Consider the following 18,174-nt stretch of genomic DNA (forward strand, 5'->3'; position numbering starts at 1 on the left):
AAATTTCTCATTATCCTATTGTTGTGCATGAAAAATATCTCGGGTATGCCACAATACTAGGAGGGGGCTATTGATCTTAACAGTAATTACCAAAAGCAAAGAAACGGGGAATAGCAAACTGATTCTATACCCACAAAATGTAAGTAGCACATTTACTATTCTGTGTAATCCTTTATGGCAGTGCCCGCTCTAAGAATGCAGAGCTTAAACCTTAACTCAACCAACGTAATGTTTCCATTCCAAGATGGCCGCCAGATTTGCTCCATAAAGCTTAGTAAAAGAGACAACCCACGTTTTATCGTCGTTCGGCACACTTGTTTTAAATTCACGAAGTAGAACCTTCTAGTCTAGTAACCTTTAGTTTCCGTGGGTTATTTACAAAACCCCACCCTTGGCGATCACCTGGCGTCGATTTGCGTCTTGGGGGACGCTCCACGCTACGTGACGTCAGCTCGTCGCCGAATGCCGGAAGTTTTTGGGTTCAACTGTGTGATCGCTCCAGCTTTGGGACGTGATGGCTTCGGCCGGGGGTCAGCAATGGGTTCTGGTTGAGATGGTGCAGGCATTCTATGAGGTAAGTGTTTAGTGGGTCTGAGATGTCTGAAACGAAGCAAGAGGGGAAAAAGGGAGAGGCTTCTGTACTGTGAACATTAAATGTACTCTGGGTAACTCAGCAACCAGTCACGTGCCACGCTGACTGCCGAGACGGGACCCTTCGCTCGTAGATGGGTGTGGCCTTTATTGGCTACTTATAAGATGGATAAATAACCAACCGGCAACTATAGGAAGTAGTCCAACGAAAATTTGTGGGCAGCAGTGGTGGTACAATAATAGTGCCTAACAGTTGAAGACTTGTATTGCCAACCAAGCTGATTAACGAATTACTATTTTTGTTTTCTCCTTTCAGGGGCATTTCAGGTGTTTGTGGACTTCTCGTCTCAATTGCAGATTGGTGTTTTTCCATTGTCTTTTTTTTCATTGCTTAACTTCATTTACTGCATTTTAGTATATGTTGCTGTATATGCGGCAAGTCTGCAGTACAGCGGTGTGTAGCCTAGCTGGGACTATACATATGACGATTTCAAAAAATGCAGATAAAATAAAAACTATAATCTAATTACCGACAGTGGGTCCCTCCGGTCACAGTCATCAAGTTGAATAGGTGTGAACAGAAAAGCTTGAATCTTGCAGTCCAATTTAAATCTGCTTCGAAAACGCTAGTATGTGTTTCGGTAATCTTCGTTATCCTTGTCCTTAACACCCTCGTCACAGTCACTACTCATGAGTCGAGCCCAGCTCATCGCAAGGCTAAAACAGAAAGTTCGAGTGGATATGACCTTAGCGTGCTCCTTTAGCTAGCCCACAAACGTTTCTGAGCTACTAACCCCTCTGAGGCCAGCATCTCTAGGAAGGTAGGCAGGGCGGGCTGAAACACTATGAATAGTATGTTAAGGACTAAGCGTAATGGCTTCCCCCTTCACCAATCAGTTAATCTATATTCTTGTAATCGTTGATAAAAACCGCTCTTCTTTACATCCAAAGAATTAAACGTGCTTTTCTCTTGTGATGACCGATTCGGAACACAAGAGTGAAGACCCGTTTCTTCCTTTCAGTGGGAAGTTTAGTCAGAGAAAACCGGAGTCGGTTCTTAACAGAATTCATTTATTAAAAATCCTTAAGCATGGAGCTTTGCTCAATAGTACTCTCCATCTCCTGGCTAAAGTGATTGCCATAAGGAAGATCCCCCTTCAGTGTAAGTCATTTAAGTTCTCCCATGGCTAAAGGCTTAAAGGGAAAATCTTGAAATGGCTTAAGGACCATAGGCAAACCCCAAGGTGAAAAAAAGGAGTACAACAGTTCTAGACATAAAACTTCTCAAAATTCTAATTACTAGATTGCTGTGGTCTGGAAAACCTCGCCATGGATCTCTGAAGGATCTCATCACTGCCCTTTGATCTCTCAATGCTGCTACTGATAAGCCTTTGTTGAAACAAATGAAAACTGCTGAATCAATCAGTGGGGGAACTTTGCTTCCCTGAGCACAATTTCTGATAATTCCTGCCATGTCTAGAATATGCTACCAAAGTAGACTAATGTCTAGACTTCTGAGTTACAGATTCTAGATGAACCGGTAGTCTTACTTCTTAGCCCAATCCTCCAGACCGGAGAAGTCCAATAATCTAGCAGAAGTGAACCCCGGGTTTCTAGTGAAGAGGGAAACAAAAGAATCTTTCAAGTAGATAAGAGACATTGATGGAAGAATAAACAATGATCTCTTTAGCCAGTACTTCACCACTACAATCACTTATCCATTCTCCCTCTGATCGTCAATAAAAGTTTGGAGGGAAGGCATTAAAAAAGTTTGAGAGGCCACTGAATCATCAAAGCATCTACCCTCCTTGCCATTTGGGTTGCAAACCGTGCACAAAAGTTCTCTAGTTAGGAGATGGGAGAGAGAGTCGGATCAAAATACAGTTTCCCGAACCTGTGACATCTCTCTCGAAACACCTTCAAGACAGACCCAGATCTCCAGATATTAGAAAAGTCCAGTGCAACGCTTCTGCCTAAAAATGTTGTTCCCCTGTTATAAGTGACTGGAGGAAATAGGAGATACTGTTTGTTAGATCTGGCATCCTTGGCATGGTTTCCCTTAACGTTTAGCCTTTAGACCTCCTGTTTTTGCGGACTTCATTTTTGCTGGCCTTTGAATTCTGCACACTTTAAGACTGCTAACCAGTGCTAAAGTGTTCATGCTCTTTCTCTAAAAACGTGGTAACATTGGCTTATCCCCAGTTGGCACGTTTAATTTACTCATAAGTTCCTAGTATAGTGCACTGCATGTGCCCAGGGTATGTCAATTAAATGCTACTAGTGGACCTGCAGCACTGATTGTGCCAACCACTGAAGTTGCCCTTTAAACAAGTCTTAGGCCTGCCACTGCAGAGATTGTGTGTGCAATTTTTAACAGCCATGTCACCCAGGCAAAGTCAACCTTCAGCCAAGCCCAAACCTTCCTTTTTAATACATATGTCACCCCTAAGGTATGTCCTAGACAGTCACAAGGGCAGGGTGCAGTGTATCTAAAAAGTTGAAATCTACTTTTAAGTTTTATATGTCCTAGTAGTGAAAAACGTTTGTTTGTTTTTTGCTACTTCAAGGCATACCTCTCCCATAGGAACACATTGGAATTACAGTGTTACACCGTATAAGCATAGTTTCGAATCGGGTAGAGGCAACTCCCCTCCCCCACGTTTGGTGTCTGTGGAATCACAATTTACAATCCTAACTTAAGGTGAAGATGGATTTTAAATTGCAATTCTGAAAATGCCACTTTTAGAAAATTGCCATTTTCTTATTTTAGCCATTTGGTGCCTACTGCCTCTTTCTGATCATGTCTGGGTGGGTTGACAGCTGGGCTTTGTGTAGTCTTCCTAGACAGCCACACACAATGGGAGTTAGGTGTGACCTGATGACCTTGATAGACCATCCTGGGCAGGATGGGAGGGAGAAGCTGGATACAGCTTCACTTAGACCTGAATAGGCTATGTCCTGTCCACACACAAAGGGCTCCATAACCTCCTGTAGTGAGTATGGAGCCAGGGTGAGAAGGGCACTTAAAAGGCATGTCTTTGAAGGCTTCCCCACTTCAGACTCCGTACTGGGTACGAGTACTGGACCTTTGACCCCACCACTTCAGTACATCTATGGACCTGTGGATGTTCTGCAAGGAAGTAGGACTGCTGTGCTGCTGAAGGCCTGGACTGCTGTTTGCTGGACTCCTGCTTTGCTGTGCTAACCAATGCCTGCTGCCCTCTTGTCTGGTAGCAAGAAGGACTGGACCTGAATCTCTCATACCCAGAGTGACTGCAAGGGCTAGATGGCTTGCCTTCTGATCTGAAGTCTCAAGGACATAACAGACTTTCACCTGCCCTGCTCCTGGACTCTGCCATCTGTTAGTCTGTAACGTCGAGAGGTGGCAACCCAGGCCTGGACCCTTGGAAGTGGGCCTAAGGTGCTTGCTCCAATGGAACCGACCCATTTCTACTGCAGGAGCAGAATCGACACATCGTCGCTGTTGTGTGAAGAAAACCGATGCATCACATCTACTGTGTGGGTTGAAACTGGCGCAACCAAACTTGCACAGACTCTGTACCTCATATTTTGAAATCAGTGCATTAGCGTTGAAACACACTTCAGCACTTTTCTCGGTACAAGGTCCTCGCATCCCCGTTGACAGCAGCCTTAACGCTGTTGATGAAACTCTGCGTAGCAGCCTCTGCACTAATTGGAATTGACGCTTCACCTCGGCCGTCCAATGCATTCTAGGCATCAATGAATGAGGAACTCACGCCGTAGCCTCACCACATCTCAGAAACAACTTTCTGCTGTTGCGTGGAGAACATTGACGCACCCCCTCCACTGCGTGGTTCGGAGCAGACAAATTGTTCCAAAACCCAGACTTAAGGTCATTTGGTTTAGCGGGCCCAACTTGGTCCCTGTAGCTGGCCCGCTTTGTGTTGTGGTCGGCCTGAACTTTTGACTTTGTCCTGGTCTAGCCCGAGCTTCTACACCCTGTTGGTGCTTTTGGCGTCTAAGTGCTGTTTTACAATTTACTCTTTAAAAATTATAACTCCAGTTCTGCTTATTGAGCTTTTGTCGTTTTGACCTTGTTTTATTTATCACATTTATGTTTTGTTTTTCTAACCTGGTGTAGGATCCTTTTTGTGTGTTGATTTTCACTGGTATACTGTTTGAAGTGTTGCACATATTCTTTACAAGTTACCTTCAAGTTAAGCCAGATTGCTCTACGCCAAGGTCCCATAGGGTGAGCACAGGTTAATTTAGGGTTTGCTTGTGCCTTATCCTGACAAGAAGTGTGGTTGCTGCTTGACCAGGGCTCACACCCCAGTCAACCAAAAACCCAGTTTTCACACTTTTCCACCAAATTTCCCATTGTTAATACTATCAGATTCAGGGGAGACTTTTTTGATTGCCTCTGTCTGTGAATGTATGCCATTGCTACTCAGTTTGTCTGAATCAGTACATGGGGGTGTTTCATAATGTTCTGAAAGATCTTTAAAGTTTCTAAGACTGCAGACAGTTCTCCCCGGTTTGAAGATTGTAGCTTCTTTGTCAAAGTCCATCTTTGCTGAGCTGTGCATTTTATCACAGTCACCCCTAACCTGCTAAACTGGCATTGGTTGCCTATATATAGGGAGAATGGGATTCAAAAGAAACTCCTTGGTCAAGATAGACATCCTGAGCCACCTGAGAAGCTGCATTATCTGCCTTTTCACTGAAAGTTTCTTGTATTCAATCAATGACCGCATCCAGAACTTCAGGAGATGAGTTGCCAAACATCATGTGTAACCTTGTCTTTGGGTTTAGAAATGTACAAAATACCATGTTCCCTTGTACACTAATTCCGAGTCTTGACAATGTGTTTTTTTTTTTTTTCTTCTCTGCAGTAGATGACATAAGGTTTGTCTTTGCCTCTCCATGCTGCTTTGAGGAGGATAGACCATTCCTTTGGCATAGTTCAATAGAGTTTCTATAAAAAAATCTTCTCTTGAGCTGGAATCAGCGGACACTTTGCATAGTTGAAGCTGAACCCGTAAGCCTTTAAACAATACTCAATGATCGTTATTCCTGCTAGAATCCCTTCCTTGGGCCTGGCTATCAAAAGTCTAGTCCTGGAAACACTTGAAGAACCTGGAGATGCAGCTAATCTGCCAGAAGGCAGTCATCTGTGTAAAGGCTCTTGGGTCAGGTTTCATCCTAAATGGACACACATAAATCTGACTATTGATGCTAAAATTGCATAGCCTGTGATATTGCTGATCTTCAAATGCAATTCGGATGTGAAAGTACTCATCCGTTACATCTAGTATTACCCTAAAAGGCCCAGCAGCAATCAAAGGTATTATCTTTTCAATGACTTCTGTTTGAAATATATATTTTTTATCGATCTGTTTCACATGTGTCAAATCTATTGCTATACTAAATTCTCATGTTTCTTTTGGGGCCAGAAGTATTTTCGAGTAGGTGCCCACTCCCTGTTCTTGCTCTGGCAACTTCTTTTATAGCTTTCTTATTGATTTAATGCTTGGATTTATGTTTTTAGTGCACCCCTCTTGTTTGTTAGATGATTTTCGCATGTGAATGGCCCAGTTTCTGGAGGAATCAACAGGAAATGTATTGAGTAGCCTTTCTCTGCAGTTTGTAGAACCCAGGAGTCTGAAATAGATTGCTTTCAAACTTCAAGGAATTGAGCAATCCTTCCTCCAACTCACCTGGGGTGGTTATTTTCGGCATAGTCGAAATTCTCTTAACTTCCCCACCTCCCGCCCCAGTGGACAAGATATGTAGTAGAGAATTATAGGATTTTCCTTTTTGCCTTGTCCTACCTTGGTTATACTGTCACTGTGAGTGTTTAAGTGAAGGATTAGTTGGTTTAAAGCCAAAACTACGGGATGAGGAAGTTTGGGGTTGTCTGAATGATGAAGAATGTTTCTTCTTCTTAAAGATTCTAAGCAGCTTTTCATCTAACTCTGGGCCAGATACCTTAGTATCCTCAAAAGACCTGTAACGCCAACTTTTTCTGAGTATAATGTTAATGGCAGTCTCTCATGAACACATTTCTTTATGCTACTTTTGTTCCCTCTAAGACAGCTGCTGCTCTTACAATATTAATTAAATAAATGGTGTGAATTCAACTTCTTTCTCTAAGCTTTCGGTTAAAAGCGAGCCCTGCTTCTCTTCTCGTATGGCTTTAAAAAGCTCCTTGAATTCAAAATCATAGCTTGACTGGTGAATGCTCCATAAATTTTGGCTTGCATAGCTAGATTAGCTCTTGTGTACACTTTCTTTAATGCTGTAGCTGTCTTCTTGGTTGGATTTTTACTCATGTTCTTCTCCTCCATAGAAGCACGTCTCACCAAACTGGCCACAGTGGAATTCTCTGGTTTTGATTCCAGAATCATATTCTCTATGTCCTCCAAAGGATATAGCTTGCATATAAATTATGGCATGATGATTATCTGAATCTTTCTATTCCATTCAATCTACATCCACTATCTGTTGGTGGATTGATAAACCGGGTGTCTGAGATTTAACAAACTGAGTTCTGGCTGCATGGAGGTTGAAGGACAATTGTTTGCCGGAAATCCCATACTAAAGGCCATTGCTTACAATATTTTGTCTTTGTCTCTCACGCTTGCTACTTATTTAGTGGCCTGCATTCCCCCCACCTTTTGTTTCTATCCCTTGGAGCATAACAGCTTTATCATCATTTAGATACGAAAACTTGTATCCTTCCACTGCTTACATTTTTGGAACTACTTGTTTGCTTTTCAAATATCACTCCATGAGAGTGTGTGATTTCTAGCTCTCTTCGTGTGCTGCTTTGCCCCTTCCCAACATACACTCTGCCACCTCTTCCAGCATGCCTGTAAAAGCATTACAAGAGGGATACTTTTGCTGGGGAATTGCTGAAGAGCTGACATTAAGGGTTGTTTTTGTTTTATCTCCTGCATGACACACATCGCATAAGAACACAATCTTTGGCACGCAAAGGCTTGTGATGTTCCATGACGGTCCATCTGCTTCTCTCATTCTGCTGGTGCCTGAGGCAGAGGTGTATTTAGCATGAAACGTCTTCTGGAGGCCCTAAATCTGTTTCCTGGGCTATTGCAGAAGACCAAATGGCTTAATTCAGTGTAAAGTAAATTAGACTGTGGCAAGTATTTCCCTGCACATTCTGATGCCTCCTTATTATTTTTAGATTCTGCTCAGTTTCCCGAGTGACAAGTATTTTAAAAATAAACTGATATTTATAAAAATTGAAAACACTGAATTCAATGTACACGTTCATGACACCATAAGTTATGTTTGTTTTTGCTCCAGTATTTTGAAATGTGTTTTCTTCTAAGCTATATTTCTCAGACAAACATTGGCAAAGCCATCAGCTTGTCACTCACATTATAAAGGCCATACCTACTGGCATTGCCCATGCTTGTTTCTTTTTCTATAAGCACTCAGAGTGCATGGGTTGTCTAGCTTTCACTCCTGTGCTGCTTCCTTTCCTTAACGACCTCTGCCCCATGTGCACTCCATGTTTGTCTGCCTTGTGTCCTCTTTCTCTTGTGAGCTTCTCCATCTGCACTCTCCTGTTGCTCTCTCCATCATGTATTGTGTTGTCCCTTCTGCCCCACAGCCAGCTATTACTTTTATTTTGTCCCTTTCCCCTCCTCCGTTTCTCCCATCTCCATACAGGCATTTCATCTTTTTTGCAAACTTAGTCCAACAGCTTCCATTTGCTGGCAGGCACTCTGCTACATCAACTGCACTTTCATACACTTTATTTCTCTTCTTTTTTAAATTTCTTATATAATTGCTGCCCATTATCAGGAAAATGGCAGGCACATCATCCTGTAGGCGAGCATATGTGTGGTCACACATGCACATCAACAGAATGTCATCACTTGCGGCAGTGCCTGCATCATGTTTTTTTTTTCTTTGAAGATGTTGCATGGCTTTGTTGAAAAGCAAAGCCAGTAGGTCTAGAAAGGCGCTACCTGTTGACTTTGGAAAATCTTTTCCTTTGTATGTAGCATGTCATGAGAATGCACATATTACTCTAGCCAGTTTGCTGTTTTCCCCATCAAATACTGGTTCTGGCAGGACTGTTCCCATTGGAGCAGGTGCCAGACTGATTTGCATATGACTGGGTCCCAACTGGGGTGGCTTGGTGTGCAAATTAATGACGGACTAGGATGCGACCCCGAGTAATCATCAGTGGTTGAGATAAGTGTAAGCATTCCACCATCACTTTTTTTGTATATTCTTATCGCTGCAGTCTGCCTGTCAGCATCCACTAGTCGTTACCGATCCTCTGCATGACTGATTGGTTTCAATCTGTTTGATCTGCCCGTTTGAATAAATGTACTCTCTAGTGAACCGGGAACATCTCTCTCCACCTGTTCCTTTTTGTTTTGTGTTAAAGATATGTCTCAGGGTCCAATCCCTCTAGCCAGTAATCAACTTAGTCTGCAGTCCACTGTCTTAGCTACTTTTGTACATATTTTTTCATCACTCAGAAATATAAATAAGGGCTTTCACAACCACTGAATTATATTTTGAAGTGTTTGCACAGTTGACTTAGTCATTTAAATGTTGTGTGTTAGGGAAAACCTGTCATCCTGTATCCTTTTATTTTACATTCTAAGCAGCAGATCACACAGTTCACCTTACAAAGTCCTGGAACTCTGCAGTCAGAAGGAAAATTAATTGTAAGAAAAATTGACTTTTGACCTCTGTATGTGAACAGAGAGCAACTGTGACATAAGAAACAAGATTTAAAGGCATCTTTTAGTGCCCCTCCACTGTTCAACTGAACAGAACACCTGTTCAGTGTCAACTCGCCAGAAGGGAAGAGTAAGTATTAAAAATAGCTCGACCTGATCAAATAAGACTCGCCAGTTCAAGTGGTTGAGTGGATTTTTCGAGCCCTGTAATGAGAATGTATAATTTCCTAGCTTACTAAACAAAGTTTAAATTCTATTCGCCTTTAGTTGAATCGCTAACTGAAGAAAAGAAAGAACAAAATCGGAACTCAATAAACCATTCAACAGGGACTGACTCAGCATAAATTCTCTCCAAAAAATGTGACCAAAAGATCAACATTAACATGAGCATAATCACTGATGCAGCATCATATCCATCATAAGACAATAACACACATGCATTAAAAGACCAAGAGAAGCAAGAATACTCTTAACTATGTTTAAAAAGGGAAAACTTCCTCATGTGGGGAAGGGAAGACAACATGAAATGAATGGGAGGGAATTATACTCTCCTCTGTGACTGTAATAGAATTCAAACTTTCTGTTACGCTGGCTTGAAAATTTTACATTCTGTTGGGACCGCCGGCGAGGATTATGCTAGTTTAAAGCTTATCCACCACCAAAGACACCACATCCATTACTGGTTTCAATTAAAACCTCTTAAACATAAAGTCCGAGGAACAGCCAGCTGCATTAATAATATCCTTGAAAAGGCCTTTGAGGCCATAGCCCCCTGGCTGAATGGGCTCCGAAGAGCACCACATTGTTGCCTGCCTCCTGCATAACCCAGTGGACCCTGCAAGCAATGGTGGGGTTTGAGACGCTTTGAAAGGTTTTCTCAAGGGTTTCAAAAGTTGACGTTCACCTGGGGAATGTATGTCCTCTATCATAGTCTCATAATCTTTAAGACAGCAAAGCTTAGGGACCTTATTGAAGGCTGGGTAAGAAATCTCATGGAAACATAAAAGGTTACTCTTTGTGGAGTAAAGACACAGTTCAAAATGTCCAAGGCTCTCATATCCGAGACCTTATGACAAAAATTAAACACTGCAGCATTGCCAGTTTTGTTGACAGCTCCTTACATGAAAACTATTCATTTTTTTGTCGTCATTGAAAGGGATTCAAAACGAAATTCACACCCCACAAGTTGGAGTATTTAGGTTCAGGTGGAAAGGTAAGGTGAATACCCTGCTTAAGTTTGCATACCAGCAGGTGTTCTCCCACTGGAAGACCCTACATTGGGAAATGACCTGCGGTTATAGCCGACCGGTAATAGTTAACTGTACGATAAGCCATGCCCTTAGATGCAAGAAAGTTCAGGATGAGGACAGCATTGGACCCCATGGGATCTTCTTTGTGTTCAAAACACCAGCGCTGGCGTCAGACTCTGTGGTAAGGCCTGGGTCTGAGCCAAATATTACGTGGCCATTCTACGCCTGCATGTGGGACAGCCCCCAAAGCATTACTGTCTTCATTTCCTCTCTCAGGGGAACTTGCTCTGAATACTGAAGACCCTTGTGTAAATGTAAGGCTTGAGCGGTTGCAGAGCCCTGTAGTGCAGAGGGCCCTGATAGAGGAAGGCTCTCATTTAGAGATAGTCTTTCTCAATTCTCTGTGAATCTTCATGGTTTTCCGGAAGTGTAAACTGAGAGCCTTGTTCACTGAGTTGATGACAAAACCCAAAAAGGTGGTTTTGTTTAGATGGCATCATCAGCAACTTTTTGGCGTTGATGAGGAAACTTAAGCTCTCTAGAAGGGGAAATTGCATATTCCAATGGATCTCGCAACCTGAATGGCTATTGATCCATCAGGAGATCGAGATAGATGATCAAGCAATATTTCCTTGCCTGTAGGTGTTCCCACCACTGGTTTCCGGATCTTGGTGAAGCACCAAGGGTCCAAAGAAAGACCAAAAGATGGGGAGGCGGAACTCTTAGATTAGACCTCTCCAATGGAACTGTAAAAAGCGACGATGTGGTGGAAAAATCGTAGTTGTCAAGCAAGCGTCTTTGCAGTTGAGATGCAGCATCCAGTCGTCTGTGCGCAGCAGGTCACGAAGGAGATGGATTTCCTCCATTTTTAAATGGCAGTAGACCAACGACTGACTGGTTGTTGTTTGCCATCTTGTTAGTCGACTACAAACAACTTGCTTAGGAAGCCCTGAAGATGTAGAATGGATGGGGTAATAGCCTTCTTCGTGAGCAAATCTTGTACCCCCTGATCCACCAAGGCAAACTGCTTGTGTTAAAAATTTAGGGGACATGGACAAGAAAGTTGGACCGGGTAAACATAGAACTGTATTTGGAATGTTTGGAAACCCCAAGCAGCCGAGGTAAGACACTCCCAATTGTGGAGAAAATGTGCCAGCCACCCCACTACCGGCAAAAAAGAACCTGAAAGAACACTAACCTGTTTGGGATCCTTGGAAGTGGCCTATGGGGGCAATGATGGTGCCTTTTCCTCGCTGGCTCCTTCAGGTGGGGAGGAATTAACTGGAGCGAAGCTGGTCCTGTCCTCTGCAATAGCCTTTTCCTCTTGTAGGGCCTTGTACATAAAAACGGGCAGCTAAGCTTCCTCTACCACATCTGACCCTGATAAAAAGTCGTGGTTGGGAGACCATCTTAATTGTGGTGTGGTCCTATCGAGCGACGTGAAGGTGGCCACGAACGCTGACAAAGCCTTGATGAAAGTATCAGCAAAAAGACCCCCATCGCACAACTGCCCCCGGTGTCTGTGGAAGCGAGAGTTTATGGTCCACTTTAATGAGTACTGACTGGTGTTTCTCCGCAGAGAGGGCATAATTGACATTACCAAGAAAAATGACCTCCTGTTGGGCCCAAACAGAAACGCTCTCAAATGAGAGGATTACCTGAGGATTACCCCTTCCTCGGCCAGCCAAAGGAATTTCGTGGAGGGCCCAATGACAGCCAGTAACTTGACCTCACATGACTTTCAGCACCTGTTGATTCCCCTTCTTGGGATTGCAGATGAATTTCTGAAGTAAGGTAGCTATTCTAGGACCATTCTGGGGGGTGAAAGATCTACTTAGACCGGCAAAGAGGGATGGGGACATTCTGCCCCCAGTTTAGCAAGAAAGTCTTTCTCGAGTGGCTTCCAACGACCCTTAGCCACATCTGAACTCACTTTGTCAGAGGAAACCATTTAACGGACCGGGGTTGGACTAGTTCAACATATCAGAGGGTTCCTGTACACCCCGAAGAGGGTCCGCGGACCCTGTAGAGGGTCACCAAGGCTGTGATGGGCCTGCTTTGTCAGCTGAATCTCTGTCACCTGCATCTGCTGACGGCAAAACCTTAAGGGATTTCTCCAGGGCGCATGAATCATCCAAGGAGGTCGCCAGCAAAGAAGGATTGGGGGTGTTCTGAAAACACCTTAACCCTATCAAAGACAGTCATATTAACCCCTGGCACAATCCTGCGTTTGGGTGACATTTGTTGGGTTACTCCATGCCCATTAGAACACCCTTAGATTGTGGCCATGGTAGATTGAGGGGAACAGGGCATACATACTCCAATTGAATGAGTCCTCTCTCCAGTAGTCCAAGAGCCAAGGCCACCATGTGGTGAATAGGGGTGTCCTGCCCTCACAAAATTCATTATCTATGAGGAGGACAGAAATGGTTTTCTCCTCCACGTAGTCCTCTGCCTGCATACTGCAGTTAATCCCCCTCACCCCCCCCCCCCAAAAAAAAAACACCTTATTTTGCTCTATTAGAGTGGGAGTTGTTAGAGTAACTCACAGAGTATTGGAAGGGCTAGCATGACCACAGGGCCAATTACAGGCTGGGGGAAAACCCAGAGATAATGTAATGTGCTGAAGCACTTGATATTGGGCCGAACAGAGCCAGAAAGATTTATTTATTTATTTTTTTGTATGACTAAGCACAGAATTAATTTGAGGAAATCCCCCTGGGGCCAAACTTTTACTTTAAGGGGAAATAAGCCCTAGTATTCCTGAGCCCAGCCCCAAAGCAGCCAAAACACACACATCGCGACCATTAATGGAGTGACAAATATGCCTCTGCAAGGCTCACACAGTATAGACCCTTTCAGGTGTCCTCCACTTTATTCAAAGAAGAACCAACACCATTCTTGGGCATCTGGGCTTCCAAAGTGCTCGTGCTGTGAGGAGGTACGTCTGCGGGGCTGGCGTCTCTTTTTGAACGAGGTGCCCACCCCCCCCATGGATGAAAGACACGCGACATGCGTCTATGATGGCATTCTGACCTGTACGGGCAATTAAACTTCACTGCACTCTTGTGGCCCCGGTGTAGCAGAGAAAGCCACAATTGGAGAGGTGAATGAGCTCCCTAGGCTCCTTCCAGGAGTGAAAGCTAAAGCCAAACAGGGTATCAACAATATTGAGCAATAGAAAAAAAGAAATGCAGCGAGCAATGTAGGCACTTATTTTTTTCTGGAAGCAAGAATAAAAGAGGAAGTTCCCAAGGAAGAGACTGACTATATGGACACTTAATGGACTGTTCATTGGTTGTTTTGTTATTTTAGTCCTTTCCTGTGGGGTTATGGGAAAGGTGTGTTTTTTTTTTTTTTTTTTTTTTTTTTTTTTTTTTTTTCTTTCTTTCTTCCCCTTCTTTAAATAACTGCTGGAAATAATGAAAGGAAGATAGAATCAAGGTCTTCTTGGAAGTATATTTTTCAAACGTATGCTTCTTTGTACCAGTTTGAGTTGAGATTTGCTTGGATCTTAACTCATGGTCTGTTCAGTAAATGTGACCAAGTTCCTCAAACCAAGGCAAGGTGAACAAGAAAGGGAGCTTAAGGGATCCAGGAATATGTGAAGACAGTTTGTTTCTTCCCCCTATTTTAGTGCAATAAATTATTATCTTTTTGATTGGGTGTATTCCACTAAATTACAGTAAATGTATACCTTCGTGTCATCCAAGTCCATGTGCATATACAGCAGGGCTCTTCAGTATTGGTATGAGCAGTTTACATGTTTAGTTATACCATTCAGTAATTCAACTCAATGTCAATACTTTTTCTGTTTGTCCCCACAATGTGCTGTTTTAGGACAAAACACTTCTGGGTCTAAACCCCTTTTGACATGTTGTGTGTCTACATCATTCTGCAATTGGCCCTAGGCACTTCTGGCACTTTTTTTCATACGTACCTACCTACCTACATACTCCTTGTGTAATACATTTTCAGTGGTTTGGTAAGATGGTGACCTAAATCCATGCTATATGTCTTTGGATTGAATGATTCCAATGAATTCCATAGAATTTCAAAGGTGTGCTCAACAGTTCCCAGCCACATTTTTTTGTCTTGTTCTCTGCCTGTAATTTCATAATCTGGGCTAGTAAAGATGTGACTGGTGCCCTCATGCACCACTGTAGCCGCTGAGGCTTTGTGTTGCTTAAAGTTGGCTTGTCTTCCACACTGCTGCAAAATGAACCGTGGATTGAGAAGAGTGCAGGCTGATGGAGGCTCCTCGGCAACATGGACTGGTGGTCTGGGTCTTTATTGTGAACTGTGGGGCATGATCTATGTACTGAGTACTTGAGGGGGTTCAAATTTGTTGATGTAAAGATTATGTGTGGACCTTTTGACATGGTACTTTTGTTAGTGCTGGTGACAATTGGAGTGTTTGCTGAGATTCCTTGTAGCATGTTTTGGTGGTTTTTTTTTCAAACAGTTTTCTAGTATGTCAGAAGTGTGTTTGGGGATAGTTGTCTATGAAGAATGCCCAGTGCAGCAGGTCAGTGTGGTGTGTTTCAGGTAGCTGAAGATACTGGGGTGATTCCGGTCTACAATATCTAGTGCTTTTCCAGAAATAACGGTTTCAAGCACTATGCACTGTGAGTATTTATGGCTACAATTTTTGGTATCCTGAAACATTTCCTATTTCACTGCTCCTCCTGGTTGAGTATAGCTGCAACCACAAATTAAAACAAAAATAGCACATTGAAATCTGGCTCCAGACTTTACCCTTTAGAAACAAGCGACTTGGAATCTGTGCTCATAGTAAAATAGGGCAAAATTGTCTAGTTAAAGGGCAAATACGTGGTTCCTTAAAGGTATTTAACGGAGTCCAGGAAGCAGTTTTTCTTAAAGTGGATACATATAACTTTGGTAATAATATTGTGTCTTACACAAATTAAATGAAGGGCGTGTTCGGCATATCTTGAACAATATTGTGCATCATCTGAAATGGAAATAACCCAGAACTGATGTTTGTGTATACTGAGATGGTGACTCTTTTCGAACACTTTATTTCAAATTATATGTTCTATGTTTGACCTTCACAATCTGAAACAAGGGAGTACCAATGCTTTCTACTCGCGGGGTTCAATGCAGCTGATATCATGTAGTTTGTTTATTTTTGTTGTTAATTCTAGGCTCCTGCTTATCATCTTATTTTGGAAGGAATTCTAATTCTTTGGATCATCAGGTTAATTTTTTCTAAGACTTACAAGCTTCAGGAACGCTCTGACCTTACGGAAAGGGTAAGTTGCAAGAATTTACTTTTGGATTATTTTCTTGCTTTTCTTTTTGTATTCTGTTTCAGGAACACGTCTAGGTTCCTTTGCACTGGATACATTTCTTGTTGAAAAATAGAGTAAAATTGTGTGTGCATGCAATTTTAAGAGTGCGCACTGATTAGTAAATAGAATAGTTTTTACTTTTGTATTAGGTGTGTGTGTGTATATTTATATATATATATATATATATTGTGTGTGTGTGTGTGTGTATATGTGTAATATATATATATATATATATATATATATATATATATATATATATATATATATATATAATAAGGAGAGAGAGATAATTCCATTTTAAAAAGTCCAAACATTGATACACACCATACAGCAAATAACACAGGGTGATAGTTGCATTAGGGGAGCAACAGCTGGTGTGCATGCCTAAAGGAATTTCTGGATGATGTACAGTTAATGGATAAATGTAGAATGTTATTGTAGTTGCATTTATATAGTTCTTACTCTTCTTAACAAGGCATTAAAACACTTAATTGCAAGCAGCATTAATGGTCAATCTTGTGTTTATTAGTTATTGTTGATATTGGGATTCGTCTTGTGCTCTTCGGGAAACCATTTCATGCATTTGCTTCAATTTCTTTGTAGTAGATTAAATTCATGGAGATTAGGCATGATCATCAGTGGGGCACAAGTGAGTGCATGCAAATAAATGGTGGGATGAATAGATTGGCTGGAGGAGATTAGGTTTTATTAGCTTGTAGGTGTATGTGTTCAAGAAAGGAGAGGTTGAGATATATATGAAATTGTGTGTGGGCATTTTGGAGAAATATAAAAATGGAGATTATGGCAAGAATGCATGTGACTTGATTTCGGCTGTACTCTGAAAGAACCAGCATGGAGACTAAGGAGAAAGTAATGCAAGAAAGTTTGAGGCAACAGACAGTAGCTTTTAAGTCAAGTTCAGTTTGTTGTCATGCAGGGTTTTAGGAATATGGTGTGAGGACTTTTTGGGATGACCTGCAATTTTAGGATGCAAACATGTAGAATCAAATGTTGTTTGAGCATGTGAGATTGTCTTATATTAGGTGCTAAAAACAGGATAATGATTTGTGTACTGCTAGGCTACCGCAGTACCACTGCTTCCAGAACAAGCAGTGATCAGCTCCTAAGTTAGGGCATAACGTAATGGCTAGATGTATGTACACGGAAATATTGAGATATTTAGACTACGAAACAGCAACCATGCAATATTAGCAATGTGTAAATGACACAAGCAATAAAACATGATATTCTGCAAATGCATGGATGTTTGTAATGCAAAGTATATTTCTCTGAATGTCCTTGGTTCATAGAACCTGTTGATTTTAGATAAAAGGCAGGCCATGATCTCACAGTCCCCAGTACACCAGTGTTGACTTACTGTCAATAGATACCGTTTAGCGTATTTTCTCAATACTGAGTACAACCTTGCATACAACAAGGCAACTTTCTTTGTGTAACCCCACCTTGCCATTACCTTTATAGACTTAAATGGAGGGCTTATATATCTATATAAACTTCTCCGTTCCAAAAGAATGAACACTGACTCCTTGAGCTGCATAAACATCTGAATTTAGTTTCACCCTTGGTCTTGATCACAATACTTGACCCCAAATTAATGACGTTCTAATCATATGACGGTATATGATCTGCGCACAAAGACATAAAACACCTCTCCATTTAAATTCTGTATATCATAAATTCATTCATCTTGTTGTACGAACTCCTTAAATACTGTTGTTCTCGTAATTCATGTGCTTAATAATCATCATTACAAATACACATAATGTAAAAATTAAAACTATACCAGCAGTTTCGACTAACACAACAATAATTTGCCCTAAAGTATATAGATGTGTTACTGTGCTTTAAACCTACTTTAGGGGAAGTATAAGACTTCTTAATGATGCCCAAGGAAACGCTACCTCCCTGGGGCCAAAGATAGAATTAAATGCGGGGGGGCAACCAACTCCCTTGTGCCAAACATACAATAACATTCAGAGGGCTGCCCGTCTAACCCCTGTCCACCACTGCGGTTTCGGGAACTGCCACCTACCCTGTTCTGAACACAGTATTAAATGCAGGGAACTGCCTGACCCACCGACTGCACCCCACCCCGTGGCCAACTAAAGTTTTAAATGTGGGGGGAGGGGGCTGCCCAGCCCCCACCCCTGCAGCCACAGATAACGCCACCTCCCAGGGGCCAACGATATAATTAAATGCGGGAGGCCGCCTGGCCCTCCGTACCCCCGGGGACTGCCACCTTCCAGGGGCCAAAGATAGAATTAAATGCAGAAGGCCCCTTGG

The 18,174-nt window shown here is 42.3% G+C and overlaps 1 protein-coding gene across 1 annotated transcript in view; it reads left to right on the forward strand.

The window, feature by feature from the left end:
• The first annotated feature begins 316 nt into the window (after positions 1-316).
• SPTLC1 (serine palmitoyltransferase long chain base subunit 1) overlaps positions 317-18,174 on the forward strand; it is a 324,879-nt gene continuing 307,021 nt past the window's right edge. The window contains exons 1-2 of the mRNA XM_069227382.1: positions 317-574; positions 15,724-15,831. Coding sequence (XP_069083483.1) covers positions 515-574; positions 15,724-15,831 — 168 coding nt within the window. The 5' untranslated portion in view covers positions 317-514. The remainder of the gene's footprint in view (positions 575-15,723; positions 15,832-18,174) is intronic.

The sequence above is a fragment of the Pleurodeles waltl genome, chromosome 1_1 (assembly GCF_031143425.1).
Source record: "Pleurodeles waltl isolate 20211129_DDA chromosome 1_1, aPleWal1.hap1.20221129, whole genome shotgun sequence".
NCBI classification, from domain to species: domain Eukaryota; kingdom Metazoa; phylum Chordata; class Amphibia; order Caudata; family Salamandridae; genus Pleurodeles; species Pleurodeles waltl.